Below are 26245 nucleotides of genomic sequence, written 5' to 3' on the forward strand. Positions count from 1 at the left end.
ATCAGAGACGTCGTCCCCTTGCATCGAGTGGAGTTTGTATGCCATGGATGTACCCCATATTGATCGGCCTCGCGCCCGACTCCGCCTCTCCTACCGAATACTGTCGCGTATGGTTACCAGGCACTCGATTCTCGCAATGTGGCGTCTTGCCCTCACGAATGATTCTTAAGTCACCCAGGTGATGCCCTTCAGCATCTAATATTTGCATCATCTTAGTAATGATTCGTCACTAGGTTTGTGGCAGCCGACTGCTTGTGGTTGGTGTCTCGCACCTCCTTTACGCCTGCGCTTCTTTTTTAGTCCCTTTCTTTCTTAAAGTTCTTCTTTTTAGTTCGTGGGTATCAAGAGTCATCTCTGCACGAGATCTAGCTGGCTCTACAGGGAATTGTGGAGGCCTATCTCCCCAAGGTAAGCTGCATGGCCAAACATTCCAAATGGCCACTAAGAAAATAAGCACACTAGACTGAAGGCACATCAACCTATGGAAAGAGACGATTGTTATATCTCATGCTCAATACGTAGACTCCGCTGCAGAGAAGCCTGCGTGGAAGGTTCTCTTTGACGCCGTTCTCATCCACTTATGGTCGTCCTTTCTGGACCCACTGTATCTTCATCGCCAGCTGCTCCATTAACGGCCAGACTTGGTCCACAACAGTCTATCGGAGTTGAGCAACATGGTCAACGCGGGTGTGACTCCTGGACGAGTGAGGCTTGACCCTCCCACCCATACGCAGATGTCGCCTGACAATAGCAAGGGGAGCTCATGATAGATTCTATGCCCTATGGGATGTGTCGTGGATGTAACGGACTGCCGTCTGGGTGGCTGAGTGCGTGAACTCCTAGTCTGTCTCTTAAGAGTCACTCTCAAAGTCGGGAACAGTCGATAATGAGCAAGCACCTAAAACCCTGTCAGAAACATGGCGTTTTCGCCTTTTGGGATTTGCTTTTTGGCCATTTGCCTTGCCATAGTTCCACTCCAACCCACGCCGCTGTCTTACGAGGCGCTCCTGGAACTTCCCTGCCCACAGAGATGACCGAGGTGGGCCCGCTGTTGGTGGTTACAACCGCAGCTTCCCGTGATACAAGAAGAAAGGCGGCATGCAGCTTTCCGCGGTCTCAGGCCTCTCCCATACCTTTCTCGCTCATCAGCGCCGTCATGGCCCGTTTGTTTATTGGCCGGTAGTCTGTGAGAACTAATCTTCCGGTTGCTCCAGCGGCTCCTCCCAGCTGATAGTCGAGTTCGTTAACAGCACAAGACTTTCAATGTTGACCCCATCTTCAGGCAATATCTCTGTATTTCATGACTCGGGAACGGGATAGACCATGCATGTCTATGTCTGAAGGCGAGTGATGCGCTGCAATTCACGCCTCTGGTCCTGTTATTAGCTCTCAAAGGACAGAACCTAATATTCTCACGTACAGATCACGCCTACCAGACCGCTGTCTTTCTTCTGTTTGCAAGAAGTGAGTATCTGGTTCAGAAGGCCGTAAGCCTGGTTTCAATTTACGGTCGGGTCTGCAGGACCTCCACATGGTTGCAGGAGTCCCTGAAACGTGATCTACCATGTCTTCTCTCGCTGGGCCTGCGTCAGTCTAGTCTTGGGTAGCTGCAGACAACGAGTGAAACAGCTGAAGCCTCGACAAGTTGCATGCCCTGAGCGGCATTTCTGGTTCTCAAGCTAGTGACAAAACAGACGTGCCCTTGAGGATAGGTTCGTCTGGCACTGCCGTTGAATGAGCGCTAAATAGAGAACGTTGCAAAACAGGGTACCCAGGTACGCCCTTGGGAGCACCTACTATACTCAAACTGGGGTTGAAGTATGGCAGATCGCCCAGCACCCTTTGACCCGTTCTTGATGTGTGCCTCGTGATGCGTTCCTGGGTCTAAGAACCGGTGAGGTTATTTCATGCCGGACGCTTCCCCATCCAAGACATCCGTCAATTCTGGGTGTCTAGAATAAGTATTTGATTCACGACCTAGGTTCACCGCTGCCCCTCGAAGAGAAGGACTATTTCACACCCTGCATTTCCATATCCCAATCGGTCAAACAGAGAGGAGGGGAAGCCATCTGGACAGCTTTTGACCAGATGCCGTCACCTATCCACTCGTGGAAAGCCTTTCACTCAACAAGCCTATCAACAAAAGGGAGATTGCCTCTCATCTTTGATGTCCCTTCCCTTCCTTCTCTATTTTCACTCTTTCTTCGCCTTACGCCAGTTCCATGGTCGCCTAGCTATCTGTCGGCTTCAAACACGCTCGTGCATCGCTGCCAATCCTCCATAGCCCTTTTTTTGTCATCCTCATTCATTGTAACTCACCTCCTCTTGAGACCTCACCAGACCTTCTAGAATCCTTTGGTCCCTGTGTCTTAAATCAGACAAGGGCGGTCAAACCGATCAGAGTTTCTGAATCCGCAAGGCAGATAAATCAGGCCTCTGTCTTGCCTTCCGAGCATTGCGGCCTTCTCTGGCGCTCTATTATTCGCAGACGGGCAACCTCACCGACATAGCAGCAAGACGCTTTCGTCTGTGACGGTGGAGAAGTTCTCGCGTATAAAATGGCTTCTATACAGTTTCTCCTCAATCCTCTTCCCAGCCTTCCCAGCTCGGATCGCTGTCCTCTTCCCACTCCTTCGCCGACGATCTCCTCAAGCACTGCCATGCTACGTTCTCCTCGTCAGAAGAAACAGAAGATGGCCAAAGATGCCCCGATCTTCCAGCGTGGAAAACCCAGAGGCGAGGTGCGCTATCCTCCTTACGAAGACCGAGACGGCAAGTTTTCTTGTCACCATCAGGACTTCCGTATCCATCCTCTTGGCAATATTGCCGACTATCCAAGGCACATTCCGTATAACAGCGACAAGAAATCGTTTCAGGAAAGGACAGGGCGAGAAAGCTTTGAGGGTAAGCCTGCGAGCAAGATTCTGGAAAGCTCTTGAAATACTAGCTAAACCTTCCTCAGTCTTTCAGTACACGTTCCAGCTCCCGGGAGAAGAAAAACAGTGGACAGTAATGTGGGATTATAATATTGGCCTTGTTCGAACGACACATCTTTTCAAATGCAATGACTATTCAAAGGTATGTCATACCCCTTCATTGGCCAAACAATACCTGACAAGATTAGACAACTCCAGCAAAGATGCTAAACCAGAACCCCGGGCTTCGTGATATTTGTCACAGCATCACAGGCGGCGCCCTTGCGGCACAAGGTAATAATCATCACTCGTCAAGCACTTTTGATAATCCTAACGCGTCTTCTTAGGGTACTGGATGCCCTACGAAGCCGCCAAAGCCGTAGCAGCAACGTTCTGCTGGAAGATCCGCTTCGCACTCACTCCGCTCTTCGGCGACAACTTCCCAGACCTCTGCATTCACCCTGACGACCGCGCTCGATTCGGTCGGATGGTCATCGACCCAGGCATCGTCCGAATCGCGACTGAAAAGGCAAATCTCTACCGTATGCTCGAGCTCCGGTGCTCAGCTACAAACTCGCTCAGGGCAGACTACGTCCTGCGTCCTAGCTCCGCCCCAGACATAGACAGGACGGACCAAGACCTGGAAAGGAACAGAGTAGCCCTGGGCCGGCACATCCTCCCAAAATCTCACCGCTACCATCACCACCGCAGCAAAACGTCTCCGTCAACTAATACGTCCTTGGTCGGATACGGCTCCTCACCGGAGGTGGAGTACTACAGCAGCGGCACAGAACCATACTGCGTTTCCCCCGAGAGTCCGATTCGGAGCTCATTTACGCCAGTGAATACGCCTCGCAGCACGGATACTTATCCTTCCTCTTCGTCCACAAACTTCCTCCGTTCACCACATGAACTTCTCGCTTCTCTTTCCTCGTCTGCCTCAGTTGCAAGGGCACGAATAGAAAGGGCCTCAGAAATATCAGGAACAAGAGTAATCCCCAGCTCCGTGCCATCTACCGCCACCCCCATCACAATGAGGGGAAGAGACAATACCGGCCTCAGTTCCTCAATGGAAGAGAGCGACATCGACGCAGACGCCGAGACAGACCCTGGACATGAACACGATCTTGACTTCGAGCTCAGCTCGTCTGACGAATCATCTACCTCGTCAACTGTCTCCTCAAATACGAGTAGCAGCGCCAGCTTAGTCTTTGCTGCTAACGGTCGCAATCGCCCATGCCGTGATGTTGACGACGAATCCTACCGAGACACAGACGAAGAGATGCTTGACTACCGTGCGGCAAAGAGAATAGCAACAGCTGGAGCTAGAGATCGAAGACGGGGACAGGGAAGGAGAGTCAATCATCAAGAGCATGCTGATATCGAGACCCCTCGACGAGCACGAAAACACGCACAGAGATCATCAAACGCCAGACTCATGTGCGAGATGACAGCCGCCCATGCCCTTATAAGTCTCTTACATGATGCAACGAGCAGTGACGTTGATGTCGATACCCACAACAGACTCGGATGTGGGCGTAGCCTCGACAGCGGCGTCAAGGACAGCCTCAAGGGTTCTTTCTTTGGTATCAGGCTCAACCACAATCCTTCTACTGGGTCGGGACAAAAGAGACGCCGGGCGTCAGCTTGACTTCGGTCTCCCTTTGCCGAACATTTTCTCAGTCTTACATGAACTGCATACACCTCCCTCCTCACTGTTACTCTGCCTAGGTTACTGTATGGCAACAAACACCAAGCTACTACTCTACCTCAAACAACTTCACATTCATTCTAAGCTCCTTATTCCTGACCTCCGTTTATTTCTTATGCATACTTTTCTCTGTTTAACCTACCGTACCCTCACGAGGAAAACGAATCGGACAGTGGAATACTATAGACTGCATGGAGTTTGAGATTCAGTTCTATTGTAACTGCAAAGCACCTATCCATTCCGTGGATAGCTGCACTTGCTTTTGATTTCATTCCATTTCTTTTGTTTTGGGTAGAGATGGTTTGTTCACTTCAATAAGTCTTTACTTCAATAAGTCTGTGATTATAGTTTTGTCCGAATATGATGGTTCCTATCTCATTTCAATCGCTTCATGTATGTAGTAATAGTAGCGGTGGCGGTGGTCGTCGTCGCCGTCGTAGGTTACAGATTAGAAACGCCCCTGTACTACGTTGTAGCTATTTTGGGCAGAGCAGTTGGCTGCCTACTGTCGTGTAACTTGCGTAAAGCAAGTGAAGCTCCGGCTCGAACGCGACATGGCGTGCAATCACTAGTCCACCCACATCTACCATACATTTATCTAGAGGTTCCATGGTGGATCGCGGCGAGTACGGTCGAGAGACTATAAACATTGAATTCCTTAAACCTGTAAACTTGAATAGATACCGAAAAGGTAACGGAATAAAGACAGAGTGAAGCACAAGGCTGAGAACGATCAACGTCCCGAGAAATCTCAATCGACTAAAATGAAAGGGAAACCACGCTTAGTCCGACAGGTCAAACGAATCATCCTGATTATCCGCTCCGTCTTCACTGTCGTCATCCTCAATCACGTAACTCTTCTTCGTGGTCGTGCGTCGCGACGGTCGACTAGCTGTGCTGCGCGGAGGAGCAGGAGCTTCATCTCTAATGCCGACCGGAGAGTCAAGGATGTCATTAGCCATGGCATCAATATCATCCTCTGAGTCGTCCATCAGTGTCTTCTTCTTGGATGCTGTAGAGGCCCCCTTTGCTTGCTTGGACGCATATGCCTTGGCTGCTGGCGACAGAGTTGTCTGTTTGAGGGAAGAAGCAGCGGCCGTGGCATCCTTCTTTGGACGGCCGCGGCCTTTACCTGTGCCTGCCTTTGGAGCTGGCGCAGCCTTAGCCTTTGGAGCAGCCTTAGTCTTAGTAGGCTTGATAGGCTTGTCTTCTTCGTCGTCCAAGTCGATACTCTCTGACACCTTCACGTCCTTGGGCTTAACCTGAAGGGAACGGCGCGGGGAGTTTTGAGGGATGAGCTTGCTGTAGTCGGTTTCGTCCGCATCAAAATCATTATCGAACCTGGAAGTCTTGGAATTAGTGGGCAGGCCTGTGCTGCTACCAGGTCGCGAGAGTTCTGAAAAAAGTTGTCGCGAGTCCGTGGCAGATCCTCCAGCGGCGCCACCAATGCCCTTAACCATCTTGCTGACATCGCCAAGCAAGTCATCGCCGTTGTCACTGTCCGAGTCATCCAGTGCATACTTTGGTGCAGCCTTGCGGCCAGCACGAGGGGCCGCGGTCTTGGCGGCTTCAGCTTTGGCGATTTCCATGAATTCGTCGTCATCAAGACCGTCGCTGGCATCATCCTTAGGCTTTGGTTTGGCTGGTCGGCCCCTCTTTGTTACTGGCTTTGCCTTGGGCTCGTCCTCATCTTTGTCTTCATCTTTCAGCTTCGCTGCCGCCTTGGGGGCTGCCTTAGGAGGGCCGCGACTCTTTTTGGGAGCGACTTCAACTTCCGAGGCTTCCATATCGAGATCGCCGTCCTCATCCTTTGGTTGTGGGGACGCTTTCGCGGGGCCCCTGCTCTTCTTCGGCATGACTTCTTCAACACCAAAGTCAAAATCTGAATCGCTATCTGAATCATTGGCGGCGGGCTCTGGTTTCGGTGCCTTCTTTAAGAAGCTCATGATTCCGCCTGCCGGCTCGGTCTTTTTTGCCGCTGCTTTTTTCTTGGACTTTGAAACAACAAAGTCGTCATCCGAATCATCCCCGGCAGCCTTGCGCTTCTTCCCGCCTACAGCACGGGCTGCCGTCGCAAGTTTCGTAGAGACTCGGCGGCCCTTCTTCTGTTGGCCACGACGGCGGCGGTCTGTTTCAGCAAGCTGAAATCGCCACTCATTGATAAATTCATCGAGGTCGCGCAGCCAGATATCTTCACTTGACAACTTAATCAATTCGTCAATCTCGTGCTCCTTCTCGCCAATCTGGCGGCGCAACTTTTCTACTCGCTCCTGAGTCAACGACCAAATGGCCATTCCCAAGAGATAATCAAAGGCATGAGCAAGGTCCTGCGTATCGTCCTGAGCTTCAGTGTCCTCGTCTTCCGACGCTTCAATGACCTTCTCGGTTTCACCAGCCTTAGCGGCGTCGGCAGTTTTGTTGAATCTCTTAAAACCCAAGTTGTCCAACTCCTTGACAAGGACACTCTTCTTCTTCTTGGAAACAACCAAATCTCCGTCGATGATCATCTGGACAAATCGTGCCTGGTTGGTCAGCTTCTCGAGTTCAATCTGGAGTTGGTCGAGTTGGTGTTGCTGAGTAGGATGTTAGCATTGGCACTTCTGTACGAGGAAAGGCGAACAGGATGTACTGACTTTGCGTTTTCCATAGAACTTTAGCCGAAGCCTATAGAACTCCTCCAGGATAGCCTCGACGTTAGGGTATTTGGTCATCTGACCTTCGGCATTGAAGGCAACCAAATTTGTAGTTGCAATTGTCTTGGAGAGCTTGAATTTTTCCTCCAAGAGCTCCTGCGTCAGAGGCTCCTTCACATTCTTCTCGTCCAACTGAAGAACGAGATGAACGTCAGAATTGGTGTTGTAGTCCTTGTAGTCCTTAATCAGAGAGGGTGCCTTGTCGGCCTTGATCATTTCTTCAAGCTTATTAATAAAGTCTTGCGTCCATGTCCGAATTGGGAGTTCCGTAACTTCCAGCTCCTTGTCCGAGATTTGCTTAATGAGACCACTGAACTTGTATTTGTCGGGCCCCAGCTGAGTGACTTCACCTTTGAAGCCCTTGAACCAGGGCTGCATTGGCTTTATTTCTTCACCCCTTATCATCCGCTTCAGGTTATCGACGATGTCCTCTGGATTATAGTTCGGGATCGAAGTGCTCCAACCTGTGCCGATACCGTCTGCGCCGTTGATGAGAATCATTGGGACAACGGGGACATATACCCATGGTTCAATTTCTTTACCATCATCCTCTAAGTATTTAAGAATGGGGTCGTCATGCGGGTGAAAGATTTTGCGGGCGAATGGAGAAAGTCGAGTGTGAATGTAACGGGCACTGGAGGCATCAGCACCACCTTTCAGACGACTACCGAAGTTACCACTGGGCTCCAGGGTATTAACGTTATTCGATCCGACAAAGTCTTGTGCCAAACCAATGATGGTCTGATGCATGGAGGCATCACCGTGATGGTACGCAGTCAAACTGAAAACTTGACCAGTAAGGTCAAGCACCTTCACATCCTTTTTGATGTTACGCTTCATAACCGTGTACATGACTTTTCGTTGACCAGGTTTCATGCCATCAACCATCGATGGGATTGATCGCAAGTTATCAGCCATACTGAACTGGATCAGCTCATTATTGATAAAATCAGTGTAACTGATTTTAGCCACCGAGTGATCCATGAACGTGTCGGGATTATATTGGCGGAGCCATTCTTTGCGCTCCTCGACTTTCTTCTTGGAAAAGGCAAGCTCAATAAGTTCATGCTCTTTGTCTTGCATGACATGGAACTCCTTCAGGTGTCGGTCGAGATCACGGAAGTACTCCTGGGCCTCCTCGGTACTACTGGTACCCAGACCCTTGTAGTACTTGTGCTCCCATCCGCGCTCGTGACCATGCTTTTCCTTCCAAGCATTGTACTCCTGGATAGTGAAGAATGAGTGTTGCTTTGTCGGGTCTTTGATGTCGCCTTTCCAGACTTTGACAATGGGCGTAATGAACTCAATCAAAAACTCGGGAATTTTCAGCAAACTCGGAAATTGAGCTTCAAGGAAGTTGATGAGTAAGCCCTTGATATGGCTACCATCGTGATCCTGATCAGTCATGATCATCAAATGACCGTAGCGAAGCCCTTTCGTATCTGTGTATTCTTTCTTGTGCTGTAAACCCATGAAGTTTTTGATGCTTTGAATTTCTTCGTTTTTGGAAATTTGATCAAAGGAGGCATCTCGCACATTAAGCATCTTTCCACGGAGCGGATAGACACCAAAAAGATCTGCACCGACCACAGCACGGCCGGCCATAGCCAAACCCTTGGCAGACTCTCCTTCCGTCAAAATGAGGGTACATTTGTAGCCATCTTTGGTACCTGCCCGGTTTGCGTCGGTCAACTTTGGGTTGTTCATGCGACTTCGCCGACCGCCGTCAGACTTCTTAAGCATCAAGTCGGCCTTGTGGTCAGCAAACCTCTTGAGGGAATCCAGAACACCGGAGTTGGCAACTTTCTTGAGGAAAGACTCGTCAAGGATTGGCTTGCTTCCGAACTGAGTCTGCTTAGTCGTCAACTGCTCCTTCGTTTGTGAGCTAAAAGCCGGGTTGACAATCTTGGCATTGACAAAAAGGAAGCAGTAATTCCGAATCTGCGCCGGCTTCAGGATTGAACCTGTCCCCTTTTTATTCTTTTTGAGGGATTCGGACAGTTTACCGGCAATCTGGTCCGCAATGTAGTTTACGTGGGTGCCTCCGGATGTCGTGGCGATGGAGTTGACGAACGAGACCTGTTTGAAAGAACCATCAGACACGGCAAATCCTATTTCCCAGTAAGGATGAGGAGAGCAAGTGATGATTGGATCGTTCTTGGAGTCGTCATCACCGCGCTCTCGACGGATGGCTTTTGTGTACATTTCCATGTACTTCTTGAAAGTCCGGACGGGCAAACGGGTTCCATTCAGCTTGACCGTCACGCCCGTGGTACCAGCCAGATCATAGACTCGTCGCTTGATAAGCGCCTCAAAATCGTCATCGATGCCATCCATGCCAAACCTGGGAAAGTCGGCCTTGAAGGTTACCCTAGTGAAGTCGGATCCCTTAGCAGCGGTGATTTTAGGTTTGCCCACAGTTTGCATGTTGTCTGTCCAAGTCTGGAGGTATCGTTTCTTCTGTTTCGAATCCTGGGTTTCGACTGTGAACTCGGTGGAAAAGACGTTACAAAGCTTAGCACCGAAACCGTTACGACCACCAGTGATTTTCTCCTTGGCATCGTCATAGTTGGAGGACGTCAAAAGATTACCGAAAATCAGCTGAGGGATGTACATTCCGTGCTCTTCGTGCATTTCCACCGGAATACCTTTACCGTTGTTCCAAACACTGATTTCATTGGTCTCACGGCTGTAAGTTACTCGAATCTCGTCCATGTTATCGTCATTCTGCTTATTATCGGCCGCGTTGACGACAATTTCGTCGAAGATTTTGTATAAACCGGGAACGTAGGAGACTTCCCGAAACTCCATCCCGTCAATCTCGGAATTGTACACCCACATTTCCTGTGTGGTCCGCTCAACTGAGCCGATATATGAGTCCGGGCGGATGGTGATATGTTCACGGAGATTCAACTAGGTAGCAACCGTCAGTGCACGGCTCTTTAGGGCCTTCAGCGCGACTCCTTACCTTTTGGTATTTGCTAGACGCTTTTACTTCCTCGGATGCATCCACATCGTCAATTGGGATCGATTCGTTTTCGACATCGGCGAGCGGTTTGGAGCCGCTCTTCTTGGTCGCAGCCGCTGGGGCCTTCTTCGGTGGTGTTTGCGAGAGCACGGAGTCCGCGTCTAGGGGGTCATCGGGATCCGACATCTCGTCTTCGCTGTCGGCCTTGGCCTTCTTCCTCGGCTTCGCAGCTGCTTTCTTTGCTGGCGCTTTCTTGGGGGCTGCTTTCTTCACGGCCTTCTTGGGCTTCTAGTAGTCAATCGCAATTAGCAAATATTATTGCGGAGCATTGAGGATATTTATGCGTACTGGTGCTTCGTCGGGCATGAAGTCGGAGCTGCCGTCGTCGGAGAAGACGGAGCCCATTAAAGAGTCGTCGTCGCTCATGGTGGCTCGAGGGCGTTAATACGCAGGAGCCTTGGGGTAAATCAGATGCAGGGTAACCGGATAACGGGAGGGCAATGAGTGACAAGAAAGAGGGAACAAAGGCAAATTGGAGACAAAGAGGTCGCGTCCCACGCGAGGACTCCTTTGGCGAGGAGGGGGGTAAAGAGCGAAAGAAACCACAGCGCCTCCTCCACGGTCTCGATGAATGTTGTGTTGACGATTTGTTGGCGACGCGCTAAGTTGAAACCTGCGCCCGAAGGCCTCACAAGTAGTGGATGGTTTCTGACCGGATCATCAGTTACCCCGCTCCGCACCCGAATAGGGAAAACTCATAACAGACCATCCTAAAAGGGTATGCGCGACCAAAACACACAAGCGGGGTTCTGCTATTCTTAGCACTCTTAACAGTTATACTTAACGCTCGAGATCTTGGAAGCTGATGAGACGCGTGATGAGCATCAGCTGAAGCAAAGCCACCTTGATTTCTCAATACAAAGGGGCTGATTCGAGTACAGGGGACAGTGGTCGCAGTGTACTGTGCGATCTCTCGGGCAACAAAGAGCCATATCAACAGAGCATTTGCTCAGTTCGAGCAGTCGCAGTCAACAAACCTGGCACATTTTACGCGGCAACTGTGTTCCATTTCTGTCCTTGAACTGGTGAGCTCTCTCAAGTAAGCTTCACCTATCGGATGAGTTTCTATCGGTGATGGGCGGAGTTGCTATGGAAAATATATATAATTGTGCTTCAAGTATATATTAGTTATACCCAGGTGCTTCAAATACAGACTGACTACCATCTGCTCTATATATAGGGTAACATGTATATGGTACTACTTCTCCACTGCTATGCAAGATGCTAGTGTCCAGCGTTATACTGCATCTACACCACTGGATAGGAAATTGTCGTGACGTACTTCTGCTGCCAGTTTTGACTTGTTATACATTGGGGGGCTTTGTTTCAAAATGTCGGTATGCAGCGGTATGTCGGAGTGTAATCTATTTCATGCGAGCCAATCAACAAATCCCGATAGATTACATGTCCACTCAGTAGCCGTGCTCTGAACCCTCCATTAAGGCTCAAACGGTCATGCGACGTTATATTACATTACAGCTGATTTCGAAGGGCGGATTGGAGGCCGCTAGAACCCTTCTCCTAAGTGGACTCGGTACCTTGCCCCTGGAGCGAGGTCTGTCAATATCCTTTTTACATCATGACATATGCACTTTCAAGAAGCCATGGTCTCCTCGTGTATTTTGAGTTCTTTGGCGGTTCCTGAGGGGCTCCGGTGTCCCAGACACCCAGTTTCAGGTTCCATGGTTGTACTGTTGTGTTCTGTGCGGAGATCAGGGGGAGTCTATTGGAGCTCACGATCCTGCCCTCTTCTACATGGCCAACGTCTAAATAGGAAGCAGCACTACAGAACATCCCTTAATATACTCTCCTTAGACATAGAATAATAAACTGAGTCTCAGTACACGCTAGTATTGTCGCTCTGATAATAATTTGACGATCGCCAGGGCGAGACCTGGTGGAGTCCCAATCAGGACAACACCCCCTGAGTGAAGCCCACTTAGGAGCCACCAGACTAACCACCACTTAAGTTACTAACCTTACCATACTGCTTCCAACTCGCGCCGTTTCCTCCTCGTTTCTCCTTCAACTTCGAATTGAGTCACCACTCGCCTCTACGCCTACGAGCGATGCCGCTGTCTGTCGTCCAATTCCCACCGGCAACTTCCCGATCAGATCGCGACTTCCGAATTTGACCCCTCCAACCCTCGCGTTTCACCCCTCGATTTGATCGACGAGGCCCATTGAACCCTTGGTTGAGAGAAGACTAGCGACAATGGAACGATCTGAGCAGACCCCGTCACGCCCTAGTTCAGACTCGGTCCGTACGGCTCACCAAACCGATTCGATGGTGACCGTGCCTCTGTCCTCGAACTCAGAAGACACTCAGCCCGACTGGCGGACCCTTGAGATTCCTCAGACCCCTGTGCACGCCACGACACATTCCGACGATGAGATCAGCCCGAAAACCACACCCACGTCTGCAAAACCGGATTTAGGATCGGAACTCGCTCGGGCGCGTATCAGTGAAGAAACTGACCGGCCGGATGGGCCTGAAGGTGATGCGGTGGACTGGGAAGAGCTGGAGAAAACAGAGGAGCAGGAGCCTCGGATGGAGGCATCTGATGAGGTATGTCTGGAGAAAATGGTATGGGGGGAGGGATAGAATTGACATTCATAGACAACTGCCCTGTTATTGGCTCGCCTGGAGCAAGAGAACAATGCCCTGGTTACGAACCCGAAATCTGGTCTTGCCAGGGTTGCCGCCCAGCAGGCGCAACAGCGTCCGTCTCGATCGCAGTCCCTGCACCAGATCAAGCGCTTGATCGACGAGGACCCACGATCCTCTCTCCGGATTTCACAACTTCCACCTCCGCCAATGACGGAACTCGAATTCTGGGCCGCGCTCGTTGCAGACTATCCGCAAACAGTGCAGCGACTTCCGACGTTGACGTCGAATAAGATTAGAGGCGGAATTCCCCCTCCTTTGCGCGGTGTCGTCTGGCCGAGCTTGTCGGGCGCAAGGGATCCTTCGCTATTAACCGAGTACCAGAAGCTATGCGGCGAGACTAGTCCGTATGAGGGATTAATCGGGAAGGATATTGGCCGTAGCTTTCCCAATGTTGAGATGTTTCGCGATCCAAATGGCGAAGGGCAGCGAATGCTTGGCCGTGTGCTCAAATGCTTCAGTCTCTATGACACGAAGATAGGCTACTGCCAAGGCTTGGGCTTTGTGGTTGGGCCATTGTTGATGCACATGACGGATGCAGAAGCATTCTGCGTGCTTGTGCGGTGAGTTGACCTGTATCGTCGAAGGAATCGTGCTAATAGTTCCAGGCTTATGGACCATTATGATTTGCGGACCTGTTATCTGCCTGACCTGTCAGGTCTGCACCTCCGCGTGTACCAATTCCAGAATCTCCTCTCTCGCCTTCGACCCGCCCTCTTCGAACATTTAGAGACACTCAGTGTCGAGCCTGTCTATGTCTCGCAGTGGTTCCTGTCGTTCTTTGCTGTCTCTTGCCCTATGCCGATGCTCCTTCGGATCTACGATGTCATCTTCTTGGAAGGCGCCTGCGAGACTTTGATGCGTGTCGCGCTCTCGCTGATGAAGCGCAACGAGAAGAAGATCATGGGCTGTTCAGAGTTTGAAGATGTCATGCAACTGCTGCTTTCTAGAAGTCTCTGGGATACGTAAGTTTTGTCCTAAAATGCACGAGTCTCACTGACCAGTATAGCTACGCTTTTGACGCCGACGATTTCGTTAACGACTTTGTTTCTCTAACCACTCTTGTTACCAAAGAAAGCCTTCAGGCACTGGAGGCCAGTTACAACCAGTCCCAAGGGGTTCCTACCGGTATCTCCTTTCCCCAAATGCAGGCCGCAGCTTCTCGATTCCTTGGCCGGTTCTGGGCCGGCTCTGGCCCTCACACGTCCGTCAAATCAATCAATCTCAACCCTAATAACAATCTCCGGCGGTCAACCTCCAAGCAAAGTATGGCCTCGACGCTTAACTCGGTCGAGTCGACGTCGGACGCCAGCACAGCACCAACTGAACTCTCAGTTGAGGCTCAGAAACCACGAGCGAAATCCGCTATGTCTCATAACAAAGACCGCGATCTTCACAGCCAAATCGAAGACCTCTTGATGGCACTCAGCGACCTACAGCGTCAACAGGCAGACCTTTCGCGCGAACTGCAACGTGAGCGCGAGGAGCGTGAGGAAGACCAAGCACTCGCCCGATCAATGCTCGAGTTTATCAAAGAAACCAACGCAGACGCTGCACCATCAGAACTCCTCAACAAAGCAGAAGAAAAGTTCGCAACGGTAGATTCAGCCAGGCGCACATCTATCGATCAAACCAAGCATCAACTGCGTGACGACCTCGAGCGATGGAAGAACATGTACTCCGTTGAAGCCGGCCGATGTCTCGACCTCACCCGGCGCATCGACGAACAGGAGCAGGAAGCGGCCTCGCTCCGCGAACAACTCCGCGAAGCACGCGGCCGTATCCAGGACGGGTACCGTGATCGTCAGCGGCTGGAGCGCACCGTGCGTGAGCTTCGCTCCATCAAAACCAAAACCCCCGATACGCCCCCAGAGTCATACGGCTCGCCGACAAGCGATCATGGTGAAAGCTTCTGCTCGGGCGGACTCCGCGAACTCAAACTTGCTCGGTCCGCTTCACAAAAGAGCACTCAACCCGCCACTTTCAATAAACGGAGCAGCAGTCTTGGCCTGCAAACCGTTCTATCCACAGAAAACAACAAACCACCGGGTGATGAGGCGCTGCTCTTAGAGCTGGTAAATGCAAAGACAGCAGAGGCGGTCGCTAAACAGGAGCTGGAAGAGGTTAAGGCGAAGCTGGACTCATTACGGAAAATGATGGGAGGACAGGGGCGTGGTTTGACACGATCTTCAACGACAGAGAACCGGAATTCGCTGCTTGGGGTACCGCCGAATCCGGGTCTTTCAAAGACCTACACCGAGGCCCCAACGACATCAGGTGGGTTCTTTAGTGGGTGGGGGAGGTAGTTCGATCTAAATTTCTTGCATAGATGGCGTACGATACTGTACAAGTACATAGATTCACGGCTCTTGAATTCGATCTAGGTGGTCTGCAAAAGTTCCAACTGCGTTCGTTCTCCTGACTCTAGGCTGATGTACATCTAATCTGTTTGGGCTGTGGCAGGTCAATGCGTGCAAGCACAATTATCAGCTTCCTGCAGTAGAATCAACGCCTCATGACCTTCAGGAAGACGCATTTCTGCCCGCGACAGGGGCGTTGATATCTGAACATCTTCCACCTTTGGAAAGCCCCACTCAAGCAGGACCTCAACCACTTTCTCAACCTCGCCAAGTTCTGTTTGAAGTTTGCCCTTCTTTAGTTGACATCGCGCGGCACAAGACAGCGGAGTCTGGCCTTGGTTATTACTGCCGTCCATTCACCTGTCCATGTACTTGGGTAGAGCGTAAATCATCTGCTGAGTGCAAAGATGAGAACTGCCCAATTGGCGTTTGTGGCAATTAGCTGGAGGTTGAGAGGCAGAAAAATAAAAAGCAAAAAAGTGATATGCATCATCCGTGAATCGAACACGGGCCTCATCGATGGCAACGATGAATTCTACCACTAGACCAATGATGCTACTCGTTGAGAGAACGAGGTATCTTTTAATACATTACTCAAATATCATGATTAATGACCGATCTTTCCACTTTTGACATCTACTTCGAACCGTTGAGCCTGCCATGTCATGACTCGCAGCCATCAGATATCTAGTTTTCTTTACCAAGTGGTTTTTTGGACGCCATTCGGCTTTTAAACGTATTATTACGGTACTCTTTACCAACATTTAATAGGCGCTACGATTCCGGTGGAGGTAGATGCCTCAAGAAAGATACTCTAAGCGCTTTACCAGTCACACCTTTCTAGTTTAGCTAAACTTGGTATCACTTGCCAGCCAAAAAGCGTCTGCCTCAGCTGATACTGTGTAAGAGTCGCGCTATACATGCAAGCGGCTGGTCGAGTATTCCCTTTCACAGACCCTGTAGGTAGACTGAAATAGGCCAATTTCACGAGTGCTAAACCCAGGAGCAACGTCCCTGCCCCTTGAAGCTAGCAATCTAGTACATACTATAACCAGGCACCAATGTAAATGTACATATAACTGTGAATCAATAAACTAGCGCCCGTACTTCGTTTCCTTGCCTGATTCCGTGGCTGCTTAGGCGCTAGGGTTATGTGTCGTAGCATCCCCACCAGTCATTTCACTGCATACCACCCATGCATATACTCAGCCTCTCCAGCCTGCCTTGGGGGCCTCTAGTACCGGCGGACTTCAATCCAGGGCCACTACCTAGTACTCAGTTCTGGCGGTTCTCATTTAACCAGTCGAGCCCCAGGTGCATCGCTTCCAAATGGCGGCGCGGTCCAGCCTTGCCGCTGCAATGTTGCAGGATGTTGGTTAAGGCACACACGGTGTCAGCCTGTGGTTCAGAAAAAAACATATAAACCCACTGCAAGCCGAGTTCAGTGTTCTCCAACTCCGTTAATCATCAAGAACCCGCTCCAATTCATTCCCAGACTATCCCCAGTATTCGAACTCCACTCGAGGAACCAATACCGACATGGCCTCTCAAGACGGCGCTCTCCGACTTCAGTATCACTTTGACCTCCCCTTCCTTAACCCGACCCTCCTGGCCGGAGCCCTCCTCGCCCCTGGTGTGAGCACTCGCGAAGGGAACAAATCGTTCGGTCTGCTCGGCGGTACAGCTTTACAGCTGTATCTGCAGGTAGAAGGGCTCAAGCGGAAGATGAACGTAGGTATGTCACTCCTCTGTGACCCCTCTGATCCCCGTAGAAGATATTCTAGCTAATCAGGGCCGATCTGCGAGCAGAGCAAATCTCGCAAGCGATGTCGCAAGTCGCCGGAAAGAGGAACCTCGCGCAGCGCGGGTTCGATCTGGGCATTGACAAGTGGATACGCAATAATCCGTCGCAGGGTAGCTATATCTCGGATAAGCTGATGGCGACGACCATGGAGGCGATTGTGGGCGCTTACTTTGAAGACCAGGGGAGGACATTTGCAGCGCTGGAGAAGATCGTCAGTGTGCTGGGTCTAGGGTGGCCGGAGACGGAGTAGGGGGTAATATAAGTGCCATAGATGGGAATTGTGCCTGGGCGTCGAGTGATTCGGGGCTGGAAGACACAATTCAACCACGGCAGAAGACGAAGAAAGAAGATGATTAGAAGCGAGGAAATGGAAATAACTTGATATAGCCCAACTTACCCTCTATGTCTGGCTGTAGACATAAAGACCGTGCCCACCCATTCCTCTGAAAGCGCAACTGACCATAGAACCGCACTCTCCATCAAAACCTCCATGCCTCCCAATCTCCTTCATTATATCACTATCCTCGTCCACAGTTAGCCCTTCTACCACTACTGTCCACCTATCACAAGTCCTACCACCCAACGCTGGATGAGTAGTCAATGGGGTTGACGGGAGGCAGGGGTAATTTAAAGGTATCAAGTCATGGGCGTTGACTGAGGCTCAAGTAAGCTGTATGTTCACTACATAGCAAACACAGGAAAGTTTTCATTATCACGCAAAAAGCTGACCTGGGTCGGTAAGTAGGTAGAGCTGAGATGCTCCACGGCTGAGAGTAGCAGGAAGTAATCTAAGGGTACAGAACACCTTCAGAAAATAATATCTACGTAGTGCCATCGTTCTTTTGTCCACAATAATGTCTTAATGTGGTATTGAGCCTTGACATCAGGAATCTTGTTTGTTAGCCATACACAAGATTTGCTACACTAGCCCATCATGAGGACATCAGCTTAAGATAAACTACGAAAACATGCAAATCACTCTTCAGGTTCATGATGAGATGGATGGTTTAAGTTCCAGCTCGTGTGCTGAACCCTAGTCTCCCTATCACCACCAACTCCGTAGCACCAGCACCTCAGTCAGCTACTGTTGTCTCGAGAACATCTTCTCCCTTTTGGCCATCTTCGCAATATTCTCATGTCCAGTTTCAACAGCCGCTTCGTATGCCCGTCTATACAGCCCGACCGCCTCACTAAAGAGCGGCCTCACATCCCTCCACCCTGTAATTTCTCTGATCTTATTCGATCCAGTCCACTGCGGGAAATCAATCAGCGCCGGCGGCCATGCTTTGCCTACAGCCCCTACACTTTCAGGGTTAACATATTCCACTCCGGCCAGATCATACTCGGCGACCAGCGCCCGCGCGATCTGATCGACGGTCTCGTACTCCCGCCCAGATATATTGAAGATCCCCCCCTCGATTTCTGCACGGCGCGGATGCGCGGCAAGTGCGACGTACGCGTTGCCGCAATCGTCAACATGGAGCGCATGGCAGATGGAGGCTGGTGGGACGGGAATCTGCAGAGGGAGACTCTGTCTCTTAGCCAGAACCGCCACTTCAAAGAAGCCGCGGTAATAGCTTGCTGAGCGGCCGTAGACATTTGTAGGCCGGACGAGAACGGGAGCGAAAACACCGCTATTCTTGAAGATATCTAGCGACATGTTCGCGCGATTAGATACGAGGTCAGGCGGGTTGAGCGGGCTCTCTTCGGTATGTGGTTTGAGATCCGGGTCTCCATGGTAGTGCGGACCGATACCGTAATCCTTGCATCCTGAGGAGACAATAACGAGCGGACGGATGCCGTGTCGTCCGCTGGCAAGGGAGAGTGTTCGTAAGAGCTGGATTGTGTTCTTGTGGTGGGTGATGTAGTCGTCCAGGTTCTCTGTGGTCGAGACAATTGCATCAAGGGTCCTTGGCAGCTGGTGCAAGATGGCACCGTGCGAGTTAACGTCGTCGATCTGACCAAGCACAGGCAGGATCTCTTCGAGCTGTAGGGACCGTGCTGCGGACTCGGAACGCACGAGGCCATATGTGATCCAGCCGGCGCGAGAGAAGGCGCGGGCGACGGCGTTGCCGATGTACCCGTTTGCACCGGTGACGAGAACCGTAGAGGACATGGTAAGATGGATAGGTCATAGACCAGAATCTTGGATTGAGATAAGGTTGATAAATAGCAGATCCAGACCCAGAATTAACTGATAGTTAAATGGTTCGGCTTGATTACAAATTGTTGATCATCGCTCGGACACTTTTTTCATTATATAGTCCCAGAACCCTACGTCACCGTGATGACTTCTTATTAGGTGGTACTCCAACTCACCTATTATAGGCCCAGAGGCTGCTGCCCGAAGCGCGAGTGCAGCCCTTCCGGGGAGGGTTGTAGACAAGCAGTAGAATGTTGGCTGATAGCAGATGGGGACCGGGTTCTTATGTCATCTCTCACATCATAGCCAGGCGAGGCAGCCTGCGTGGCTGGATATGAGCAATGATACATGAGCTCACAATTCCAAGTCAAACATCATCACCACGATTGCCATCAAGATGAAGACTGGACCGCCACTGCTGCCCAGATACTCCGGAAGCTCTCAGTACGAGATCCTTCCTGCAACCAAGATACAGCGCTCATTAGCCCTACTGCCTTGGCCTTTGGACGGCTTAGCAGGCTTCTGCAGAGATGGGTTATTCTAGGCTGGATCCAGCTGCCTGATATGGTTAATCGATTAGTCAATGGAACGACTGAGCTTCCATTACTCACAGGAGACGGGATAGATATCCTATCAAGGATGATAAAGCATTGCTTCACTTCGCATAGTTCGTTTCGAGCGGCCATCCCGGCGGTGTTGTTGATAACCCTATTAAGGCTAATTTGAGTGGTTTATCAGTAAATGCCACCCTATACTAATGTAGTATGTTGAATGGGGCCCTCAATACTCTCGTAACCCACAACGCTAGGGATCTACTCAAAGAATGGGAAAAATAGAAATGAATCTTGATCATGAGACGGGGAATTAAAGCAGGAATCCAGCATCTGAGGCAACCGTTCATCCCCAGTAGCAGCAAAGGACCAAGCGCAACGACGACGTTATGCCTGCTTAGAATGGCTGGTGCCCTTCACTGGCGCTATTGTCATGAATATCGAGGAGATAAGATTAAAGCGCGGTAATGGAAGGCCTCTTGTGCCACAAGCTCCAAAAGAACTCTTTATCCAGGAATCGACGCCGAAAACCTCAATTTCCTCTGTGCGCGCCTTCAAATCTGTCTAGAGGATTGAGTCCAATATGGACAACATGCCCCTTGTGGCGCAACGGGAGGCCTGACAACCGGTCTATTTTCCGGCTCATGTCTCTAATTGTTCTAGGGTCTGGCAATGCCCCTTTTATATCACATTCCTAAGTGGATCTGCTGCGATTGCCTATAGACTAGGCTAACTAAATGCGAATCGTGCCAGATTAGATTCTCCGACGGTACCATGAATTGACAGCAAGCCTCTTATACGATTGCTACTGCTCGGGCGTGGAAATGGGTTCAAGGTCTAGTATTCGATGACTGACATGGACATTAAGACGCACGATATAACGGCCATTATCAACGACAGATAGCTTTTACCCAATTCCGTTCTCGCATCGCCGTCTCCCTTGTAGCCACAAACTAGAGTGCCTAAGCCTCTTAGCTTCAATCCTGATCCACAAATACCTTGAACTGTGGAGAGCTAGCCTTGCCCTCGAGGCAGAAACCCTTCTCATTCGCCAGACCCCCTCCAAGGCTCGAGGGCTGCCAGGACTTCCGGAGCCTTTTGTACAGTAGTTATGCCTAACCCCGCCAACTTCGTCACATGTCTTGCTGTCCGTGCAGCCTTAAGGCACTGGAATAAATTAAAGAGTGCCTCGCTAGCCAAGGGGACCGGCCAATGGCAGCCAGTTTGTGGAAAATTCAACGCTGAGCGACCTGGGCTCGCTTGTTGGTAGCCCCTTCGAGGAAGGTCAGGAACTGAACAGCGCTAAGAGCCGCACTAAATATCACTAACAAGGCCAACTGGTTGGCCATGTTCCAGAACAGTCATACTTGGCTCAGGCTAATCAAGCAATCTCCGTTCTAACCGGCCTGCACCATTTGAAGCCACTAAACAGTAAGCCGGAGTATCATAGGGTGGCATCAGTCACCCTTAATCATAAGAATGGCCCCCTTCCCCTCCCAGCGCCTCTCCTTCTTTCAAGATTTCCAGACGCGAATAGCATAGACTTCTCAGACACTCTGAAAACCTCAAGATGCGCACCCCTTTCCCATACCTCACTCTGGCCCTTGCGGCCGTCGCGGCCGCCGAGTCCACCACGACAGTCGGGCTGTTCGGCTCTTCGGACGACTCTGACTCTGACTTTGCAATCCCATCCTACACCTCTGTCGCCGGCTCCGTCGTCTCTATCAACGCTCTGCAAACCGTCTACGCCGTCTCCTGCCTCTCCGGCGCAAAGACAGAGTCCTGCTCGATCAAGGACCCCTGGACCATCACACAGGGAATCTCCACCCTCCGGCTTAGCGCCGAGTACACCGCGTTCGAATGGAAACCGCCTGTCACAGCGACACTGGATTACGACTGCTCCTTTCAGTCTTATAGCGAGAGTGCCAGCTGCACGTTTAGCGTGTATTACTCGGGGAGTTCGGATGGACTCGAGACGAGCAGTTCCTACAGCACCCACACGTCGATTGCCTCAGACAAAGTCGAGTACTACGGTCTTGAGGTTACCGGGGGTTTGGACAAGTTCGATGAGCCCGAGGCCACGGAGACGCCTGGCGCTGCTGCGGCTGGCGTTCTCGCTGGGCCTGTGCAGGCGATTATTACTGCGGCGCCAATGCTGGCGGCGGGGGTTGCTGCTATTCTCTAAGCTACTAGTATTTTTATTTCATCCTTTGGTGTGATAAGCGGCTTGAGATTGTAGGGCTGAGCTCATGGCATGCCTACCACACCTGTCAAAGGACGTGTAAACAGGCATGGTATTGCCCGTCCGGTGGTTTGCAAGTGGTCTTGCTCAAGCTGAGGTCCTTTATGTTCATAGAACGGCCGACTTGTCTCTTGTCACATAATCTCGAATCAGCTTAATGGATTTTCTGATACCCGGCCTTCGAATGATCTGTGTTCTTGTTAAGACCATGACCACCGAAGCTAGAGTCGAATTCATACCGCAAGCTTGCGCTCTACGTAAACACATGATTTTATCCGGTCTGCAGGTTAGCTGTGTCGGACATAAGGACCCGAGTTGACGGCACTTGCAGACAGCGACGATCATGATCCGCAACCGGCCAGATCAGGTAACTTGAGCTAGGCTAGCTAGGCTAGTAAAGCCAGTTACTGCTCTGTGGCTCCGTGGCTTACTGGCTACGATCCATTGCGGAAGTACGATTCCACAGATAAAATATCTCTATATTGGTTGGTGTCGCTGTTCTCTGGAATTGTTCTATGGCATCGCACCCCTTCAACAACTCCAAATAGCGAACAACTGCCCAAGCGGCGGTTTTGGACGTCTCGACTATGCTTCTCAAACTCGGCTTCAACTTGGAAGGGCGTCTGTTCTAGGGTTAAAGACATGCATGTCGGCCCTGTCATGGTTTTGTACCCCACGAGACATCCCGACTTCCAACATGGCTTTTCAAGTCTCGGTTTCGTAATCTCTGTTTGGCTTGCTGTCCAATAATGTGAAACCACAAAGTAAATGATGCGCCATATAGATATGAACCAATCACTCTATCTGTTTGGCAGTAATGCCATTGGTCGACAACTACTTGCCTCCCGGGCCCACCAAGATTAACTTCTTATTTAGGATGGCCGATGCTTATCCAAGGCGTGACATAGGTCATGATGAATCACCAGGATACGTATTTAAGCTTGCCCTTCACTCAGTTCCATGTCTACGTAAAAGAAAAATAAGACATATCTCTTTGTCTGTATATCACCCAGGTCACCATGTGCCATCCCGACATCGCAGCCAATGGCTGGACTGCTGTCCCTGTCGACGCAGGCGCCATCTTCACCAAGCAGCCCTTGGTCGAGGACGCAAAGACTGTCTCACTAGGAGAGCTCAGATTCCCAGCTGAAGACCTGGTCGTCAGCAAGACAGTTGAGTACGCCAAAGCTGTGCTTGACCCTGAGTCTTTCAACCACTCTATGAGAGTTTACTACTTCGGTAAGCGAGCCGGAAGCCCGGCTCAGTTCTCGATTAGCTCTACCTATACTTACCAACCGTGAAGGAATGGTCATAGCGAAGCAGCAATTCCCCTCTCAATCCGCTGACTTGAACCCGGCAACCTGGGCACTTACCTGCCTGCTGCACGACATTGGCACAGCCAAAGAGAACCTCACCGCGACGCGGATGTCATTCGATCTCTACGGCGGCATCAAGGCGCTGCAGGTTCTCAAAGACCACGGCGCAGCCGTCGACCAGGCCGAAGCAGCCGCTGAGGCGATCATCCGGCACCAGGACATGGGCGTTGACGGGACGATCACGTTCCTGGGCCAGCTTATCCAGCTGGCCACGCTGTATGACAATGTCGGCGCTCACCCGCGGGTGAAGGGTTACGAGAAGCTGATCCACCCGACGTTTCGGCGCGAGGTTAATGAGGCGCATCCGAGGATGGGATGGTGTGGGTTCTTTTCAGGCATTATTCGGAAAGAGGAGGAGACCAAGCCATGGTGCCATTCGACGCATATTGTTGATTTTGATAAGCAGATCGAGGGGAATGCACTCATGAAGCAGTGGGAGTAGAATAAATGTTACAAATGGGACTTTTTCTTTTTTTTCAAACTATATTTTATTTTAATTTGATCTATTTCCCCCCCACATATTTCCCTTTTTTTATTTTCTTTTTTTATTTTCTTTTATTTTTTCTTACGCTTATTTTCCTTTCTTTTATTATAGTATTTTCTTGGTAAATGTGTATCCTTTAGAAACTAGGCAATAATAGGCCAATGGGGTGAGAGAGAGTCCTCAATTGAACATTACAATAGTTCAGCCCTGAAAATGTGTACTTATGTTAGCATATATTTAGCTAGGACAAGGAGCAACATGCCGCTCTCAGTCTCACTGGCGGCATAGACTGGAAATGGAGGATCGATAGTCCGAGCCGGAAACGCTCTTCTGCCATTTCCTCTGTTCCCTTCCTCCACTCTGTCATTCATCACTCACCTGCCATCCGATTTGTTGCAAAAACAATAATCTTAACCAGCTCCCCACATGCGTGAAGCTTGTTGGACATGCCGTAATCGCACTATCCAATGCGACCAGTCCTGCTTCCCCTGTCTGAAATGCAAAAAAGCCGGCCTGGAGTGCCGAGACAAGAAGCCCTTGCGATGGGTCCAAGGCGTGGCGATCCGAGGGAGAATGCGGGGATATATGTACAAGGAGACACCTACAAATCGTGGTGCCCTACTGTCGGCACACTTCAGGCCCAAGCGGGACAGAAGAGGGAGCCACCAGCTTCAGCTTACGCTGCAGGATCCACGCATGCAGAACCTGGATCCGTTGTCGAGGTACTACATTGATTACTGTGAGTATACTGGGGATCTGCCGGGTAGGCTCACTGGTGAGATACCTATGCTAATATCATCCACCCGGCCCAGACAGCCAGCGTATTTGCAGACTGTATATCCTGCACGACAGCGACAGCAACCCGTTTCGCGGCTTGCTTGCTTACGCGCTTGAGGATGTGCCCTTGCTTAGAAGTATTATTGCTCTTGCAGCGCGGCATCTTGCCAATACGGGGTACTCATTTGACCAGTCTTATAAGAACGACGTGGTTGTTCCTACTTCTCGGTTTACGGATACCACTCTGGACGCGCTCCGTTTCAAAACGCAGGCTATCACGGCCTTGCGTAAGAGACTGACTCGTCCGCATCAGGAGCCTGTTAAGACAGACACGATGATGGCCACCATCTTACTTTTTATCTTCCTTGAGCTTCTCGAGTCAGGACTCGATGGGTGGAATGTCCATCTGAAGGGAGCCAGAGCTCTAGTCCATCTTTATCAGTCCCTCAGAGGAAAGACTTACAGTAACTGCGGATCTGGAGAGATAGGGCAAGAGATAAGCACGTTCATTACCAGACAATTTTCCTTGTGCGTCTGCCCGATGAATTGAAAAGGTGACTTAACTGACAAGACCGGCAACAGGATCGAAACCCTAGGCGCCTCGCTCTCGCAATCTAACCCCCTAATTGAAGATTTTTGCTCTACCAGCTACATACTCAGCCCAGGACAGGAGTCTATTGTTCGAAGCTTCCTCGGATGTCCGGAATTTATCCTAAGGTCTATCCAGTTCTTCTCAAGCCAAAGACAGCTTGCTGCAGAGTCACCGCACAACACGGCACACGCCCAGGACACCCTTGCGATGATCGAGGTAACCGGAAACTTCAATTCACTAGAATGGGCCTCGGGGTTCAAACAACAGCATTCAAGCCCGGTTTCTCCGTATACAGCAGAGATTGAAAACTTATATATGTTGGGCGAAGCGTACAAAACTGCTGCTTTGCTATACGGCAGACAAGTACTTGGACCAGAATCGGCAACTGCAGAGAGCAATGAGCTGGTCTTGCAGCTTCTGGGTCTGATTGACGCCCTCAAAACCCAAGATACGCTGTTCAAGTGCCTCCTCTGGCCGACTTTCTTTGCCGGCCTTCACTGCCTGGAGCGAGACCAGCAGGGGCTTGTGCATGATTGTCTGAAAAGGATCTGGGATCTGACGGCTTGCCTAAATGCCATCAGTGCCTCTAACATACTGAAAGATTACTGGGAACGGACCAGGCTCTCAGGCGCCCAGTCTCATTGTGTTGGGTTGGATCGCCGCTGGCTCCTGATATGAGGCGAATTGCTGTTTTACTACGCCTTGTAGTACTTTATGGATAGCCACATGATTGAGCTGTTTTCTCAAGCTCGAGCTCGATCTCGCTGATATGCAAATGCAGCATTGACGAATCCAGAGGATAGAAGCGTGTTCGAGGCACTGGTGATGCACCACCTTGGCTGTTGTGGCTCATTTTCTGAGCCACCGAAGCCAATTCCAGGGCCAGATGGCTGAGGGTGAG

At 50.7% G+C, this 26245-nt stretch overlaps 10 protein-coding genes and 1 non-coding gene across 11 annotated transcripts; 7 read left to right on the plus strand and 4 right to left on the minus strand.

Annotated features, from left to right (window-relative positions):
* The first annotated feature begins 2064 nt into the window (after window positions 1-2064).
* On the plus strand, window positions 2065-2552 carry BDW70DRAFT_142674 (uncharacterized protein). The gene has a single exon (XM_073737969.1). The coding sequence runs from the start codon at window positions 2089-2091 to the stop codon at window positions 2347-2349; it is 261 nt and encodes an 86-aa protein (XP_073592713.1). The 5' UTR covers window positions 2065-2088; the 3' UTR covers window positions 2350-2552.
* A 6-nt stretch (window positions 2553-2558) lies between these two features.
* Window positions 2559-4940, plus strand: BDW70DRAFT_170934 (putative APSES transcription factor Xbp1; the record flags this gene model as incomplete). The annotated part of the gene is made up of 4 exons (XM_073743065.1): window positions 2559-2904; window positions 2963-3078; window positions 3125-3209; window positions 3263-4940. 4 exons carry the CDS (start codon window positions 2559-2561, stop codon window positions 4564-4566), a joined length of 1851 nt encoding a protein of 616 aa, XP_073592714.1. The 3' UTR covers window positions 4567-4940.
* Window positions 4941-5332: 392 nt separating this feature from the next.
* On the minus strand, window positions 5333-10988 carry BDW70DRAFT_105007 (DNA topoisomerase 2). Its single transcript, XM_073734378.1, has 4 exons — window positions 10636-10988; window positions 10288-10575; window positions 7260-10232; window positions 5333-7199 (listed from the first exon to the last, which is right to left on the minus strand). Exons 1-4 carry the CDS (start codon window positions 10711-10713, stop codon window positions 5409-5411), a joined length of 5130 nt encoding a protein of 1709 aa, XP_073592715.1. The 5' UTR covers window positions 10714-10988; the 3' UTR covers window positions 5333-5408.
* A 1574-nt stretch (window positions 10989-12562) lies between these two features.
* BDW70DRAFT_163102 (putative GTPase activating protein (Evi5)) lies at window positions 12563-15321 on the plus strand (the record flags this gene model as incomplete). The annotated part of the gene is made up of 4 exons (XM_073741243.1): window positions 12563-12916; window positions 12968-13578; window positions 13624-13980; window positions 14025-15321. 4 exons carry the CDS (start codon window positions 12563-12565, stop codon window positions 15319-15321), a joined length of 2619 nt encoding a protein of 872 aa, XP_073592716.1.
* A 79-nt stretch (window positions 15322-15400) lies between these two features.
* BDW70DRAFT_105017 (uncharacterized protein) lies at window positions 15401-15881 on the minus strand. The gene has a single exon (XM_073734379.1). It carries the CDS (start codon window positions 15729-15731, stop codon window positions 15480-15482), a length of 252 nt encoding a protein of 83 aa, XP_073592717.1. The 5' UTR covers window positions 15732-15881; the 3' UTR covers window positions 15401-15479.
* Window positions 15861-15931, minus strand: BDW70DRAFT_t156. The gene has a single exon. It is a non-coding gene; the product is annotated as a tRNA-Gly (tRNA).
* Window positions 15932-16888: 957 nt separating this feature from the next.
* BDW70DRAFT_105018 (ribonuclease III domain-containing protein) lies at window positions 16889-17432 on the plus strand (the record flags this gene model as incomplete). Its single annotated transcript, XM_073734380.1, has 2 exons — window positions 16889-17110; window positions 17185-17432. The coding sequence occupies exons 1-2, from the start codon at window positions 16915-16917 to the stop codon at window positions 17427-17429; spliced, it is 441 nt and encodes a 146-aa protein (XP_073592718.1). The 5' UTR covers window positions 16889-16914.
* A 761-nt stretch (window positions 17433-18193) lies between these two features.
* Window positions 18194-19547, minus strand: BDW70DRAFT_142686 (NAD-dependent epimerase/dehydratase family protein). The gene has a single exon (XM_073737970.1). It carries the CDS (start codon window positions 19293-19295, stop codon window positions 18261-18263), a length of 1035 nt encoding a protein of 344 aa, XP_073592719.1. The 5' UTR covers window positions 19296-19547; the 3' UTR covers window positions 18194-18260.
* A 1802-nt stretch (window positions 19548-21349) lies between these two features.
* BDW70DRAFT_142687 (uncharacterized protein) lies at window positions 21350-22359 on the plus strand. Its single transcript, XM_073737971.1, has one exon. It carries the CDS (start codon window positions 21444-21446, stop codon window positions 22056-22058), a length of 615 nt encoding a protein of 204 aa, XP_073592720.1. The 5' UTR covers window positions 21350-21443; the 3' UTR covers window positions 22059-22359.
* Window positions 22360-23134: 775 nt separating this feature from the next.
* Window positions 23135-23933, plus strand: BDW70DRAFT_170938 (putative cyanamide hydratase; the record flags this gene model as incomplete). Its single annotated transcript, XM_073743066.1, has 2 exons — window positions 23135-23354; window positions 23419-23933. The coding sequence occupies 2 exons, from the start codon at window positions 23135-23137 to the stop codon at window positions 23931-23933; spliced, it is 735 nt and encodes a 244-aa protein (XP_073592721.1).
* A 455-nt stretch (window positions 23934-24388) lies between these two features.
* BDW70DRAFT_105028 (Zn(II)2Cys6 transcription factor) lies at window positions 24389-26055 on the plus strand. The gene is made up of 3 exons (XM_073734381.1): window positions 24389-24714; window positions 24788-25280; window positions 25335-26055. Exons 1-3 carry the CDS (start codon window positions 24402-24404, stop codon window positions 26020-26022), a joined length of 1494 nt encoding a protein of 497 aa, XP_073592722.1. The 5' UTR covers window positions 24389-24401; the 3' UTR covers window positions 26023-26055.
* Window positions 26056-26245: the final 190 nt, after the last annotated feature.

The sequence above is a fragment of the Aspergillus foveolatus genome (genome assembly GCF_047715535.1).
Source record: "Aspergillus foveolatus strain CBS 279.81 unplaced genomic scaffold BDW70scaffold_62, whole genome shotgun sequence".
NCBI lineage: Eukaryota > Fungi > Ascomycota > Eurotiomycetes > Eurotiales > Aspergillaceae > Aspergillus > Aspergillus foveolatus.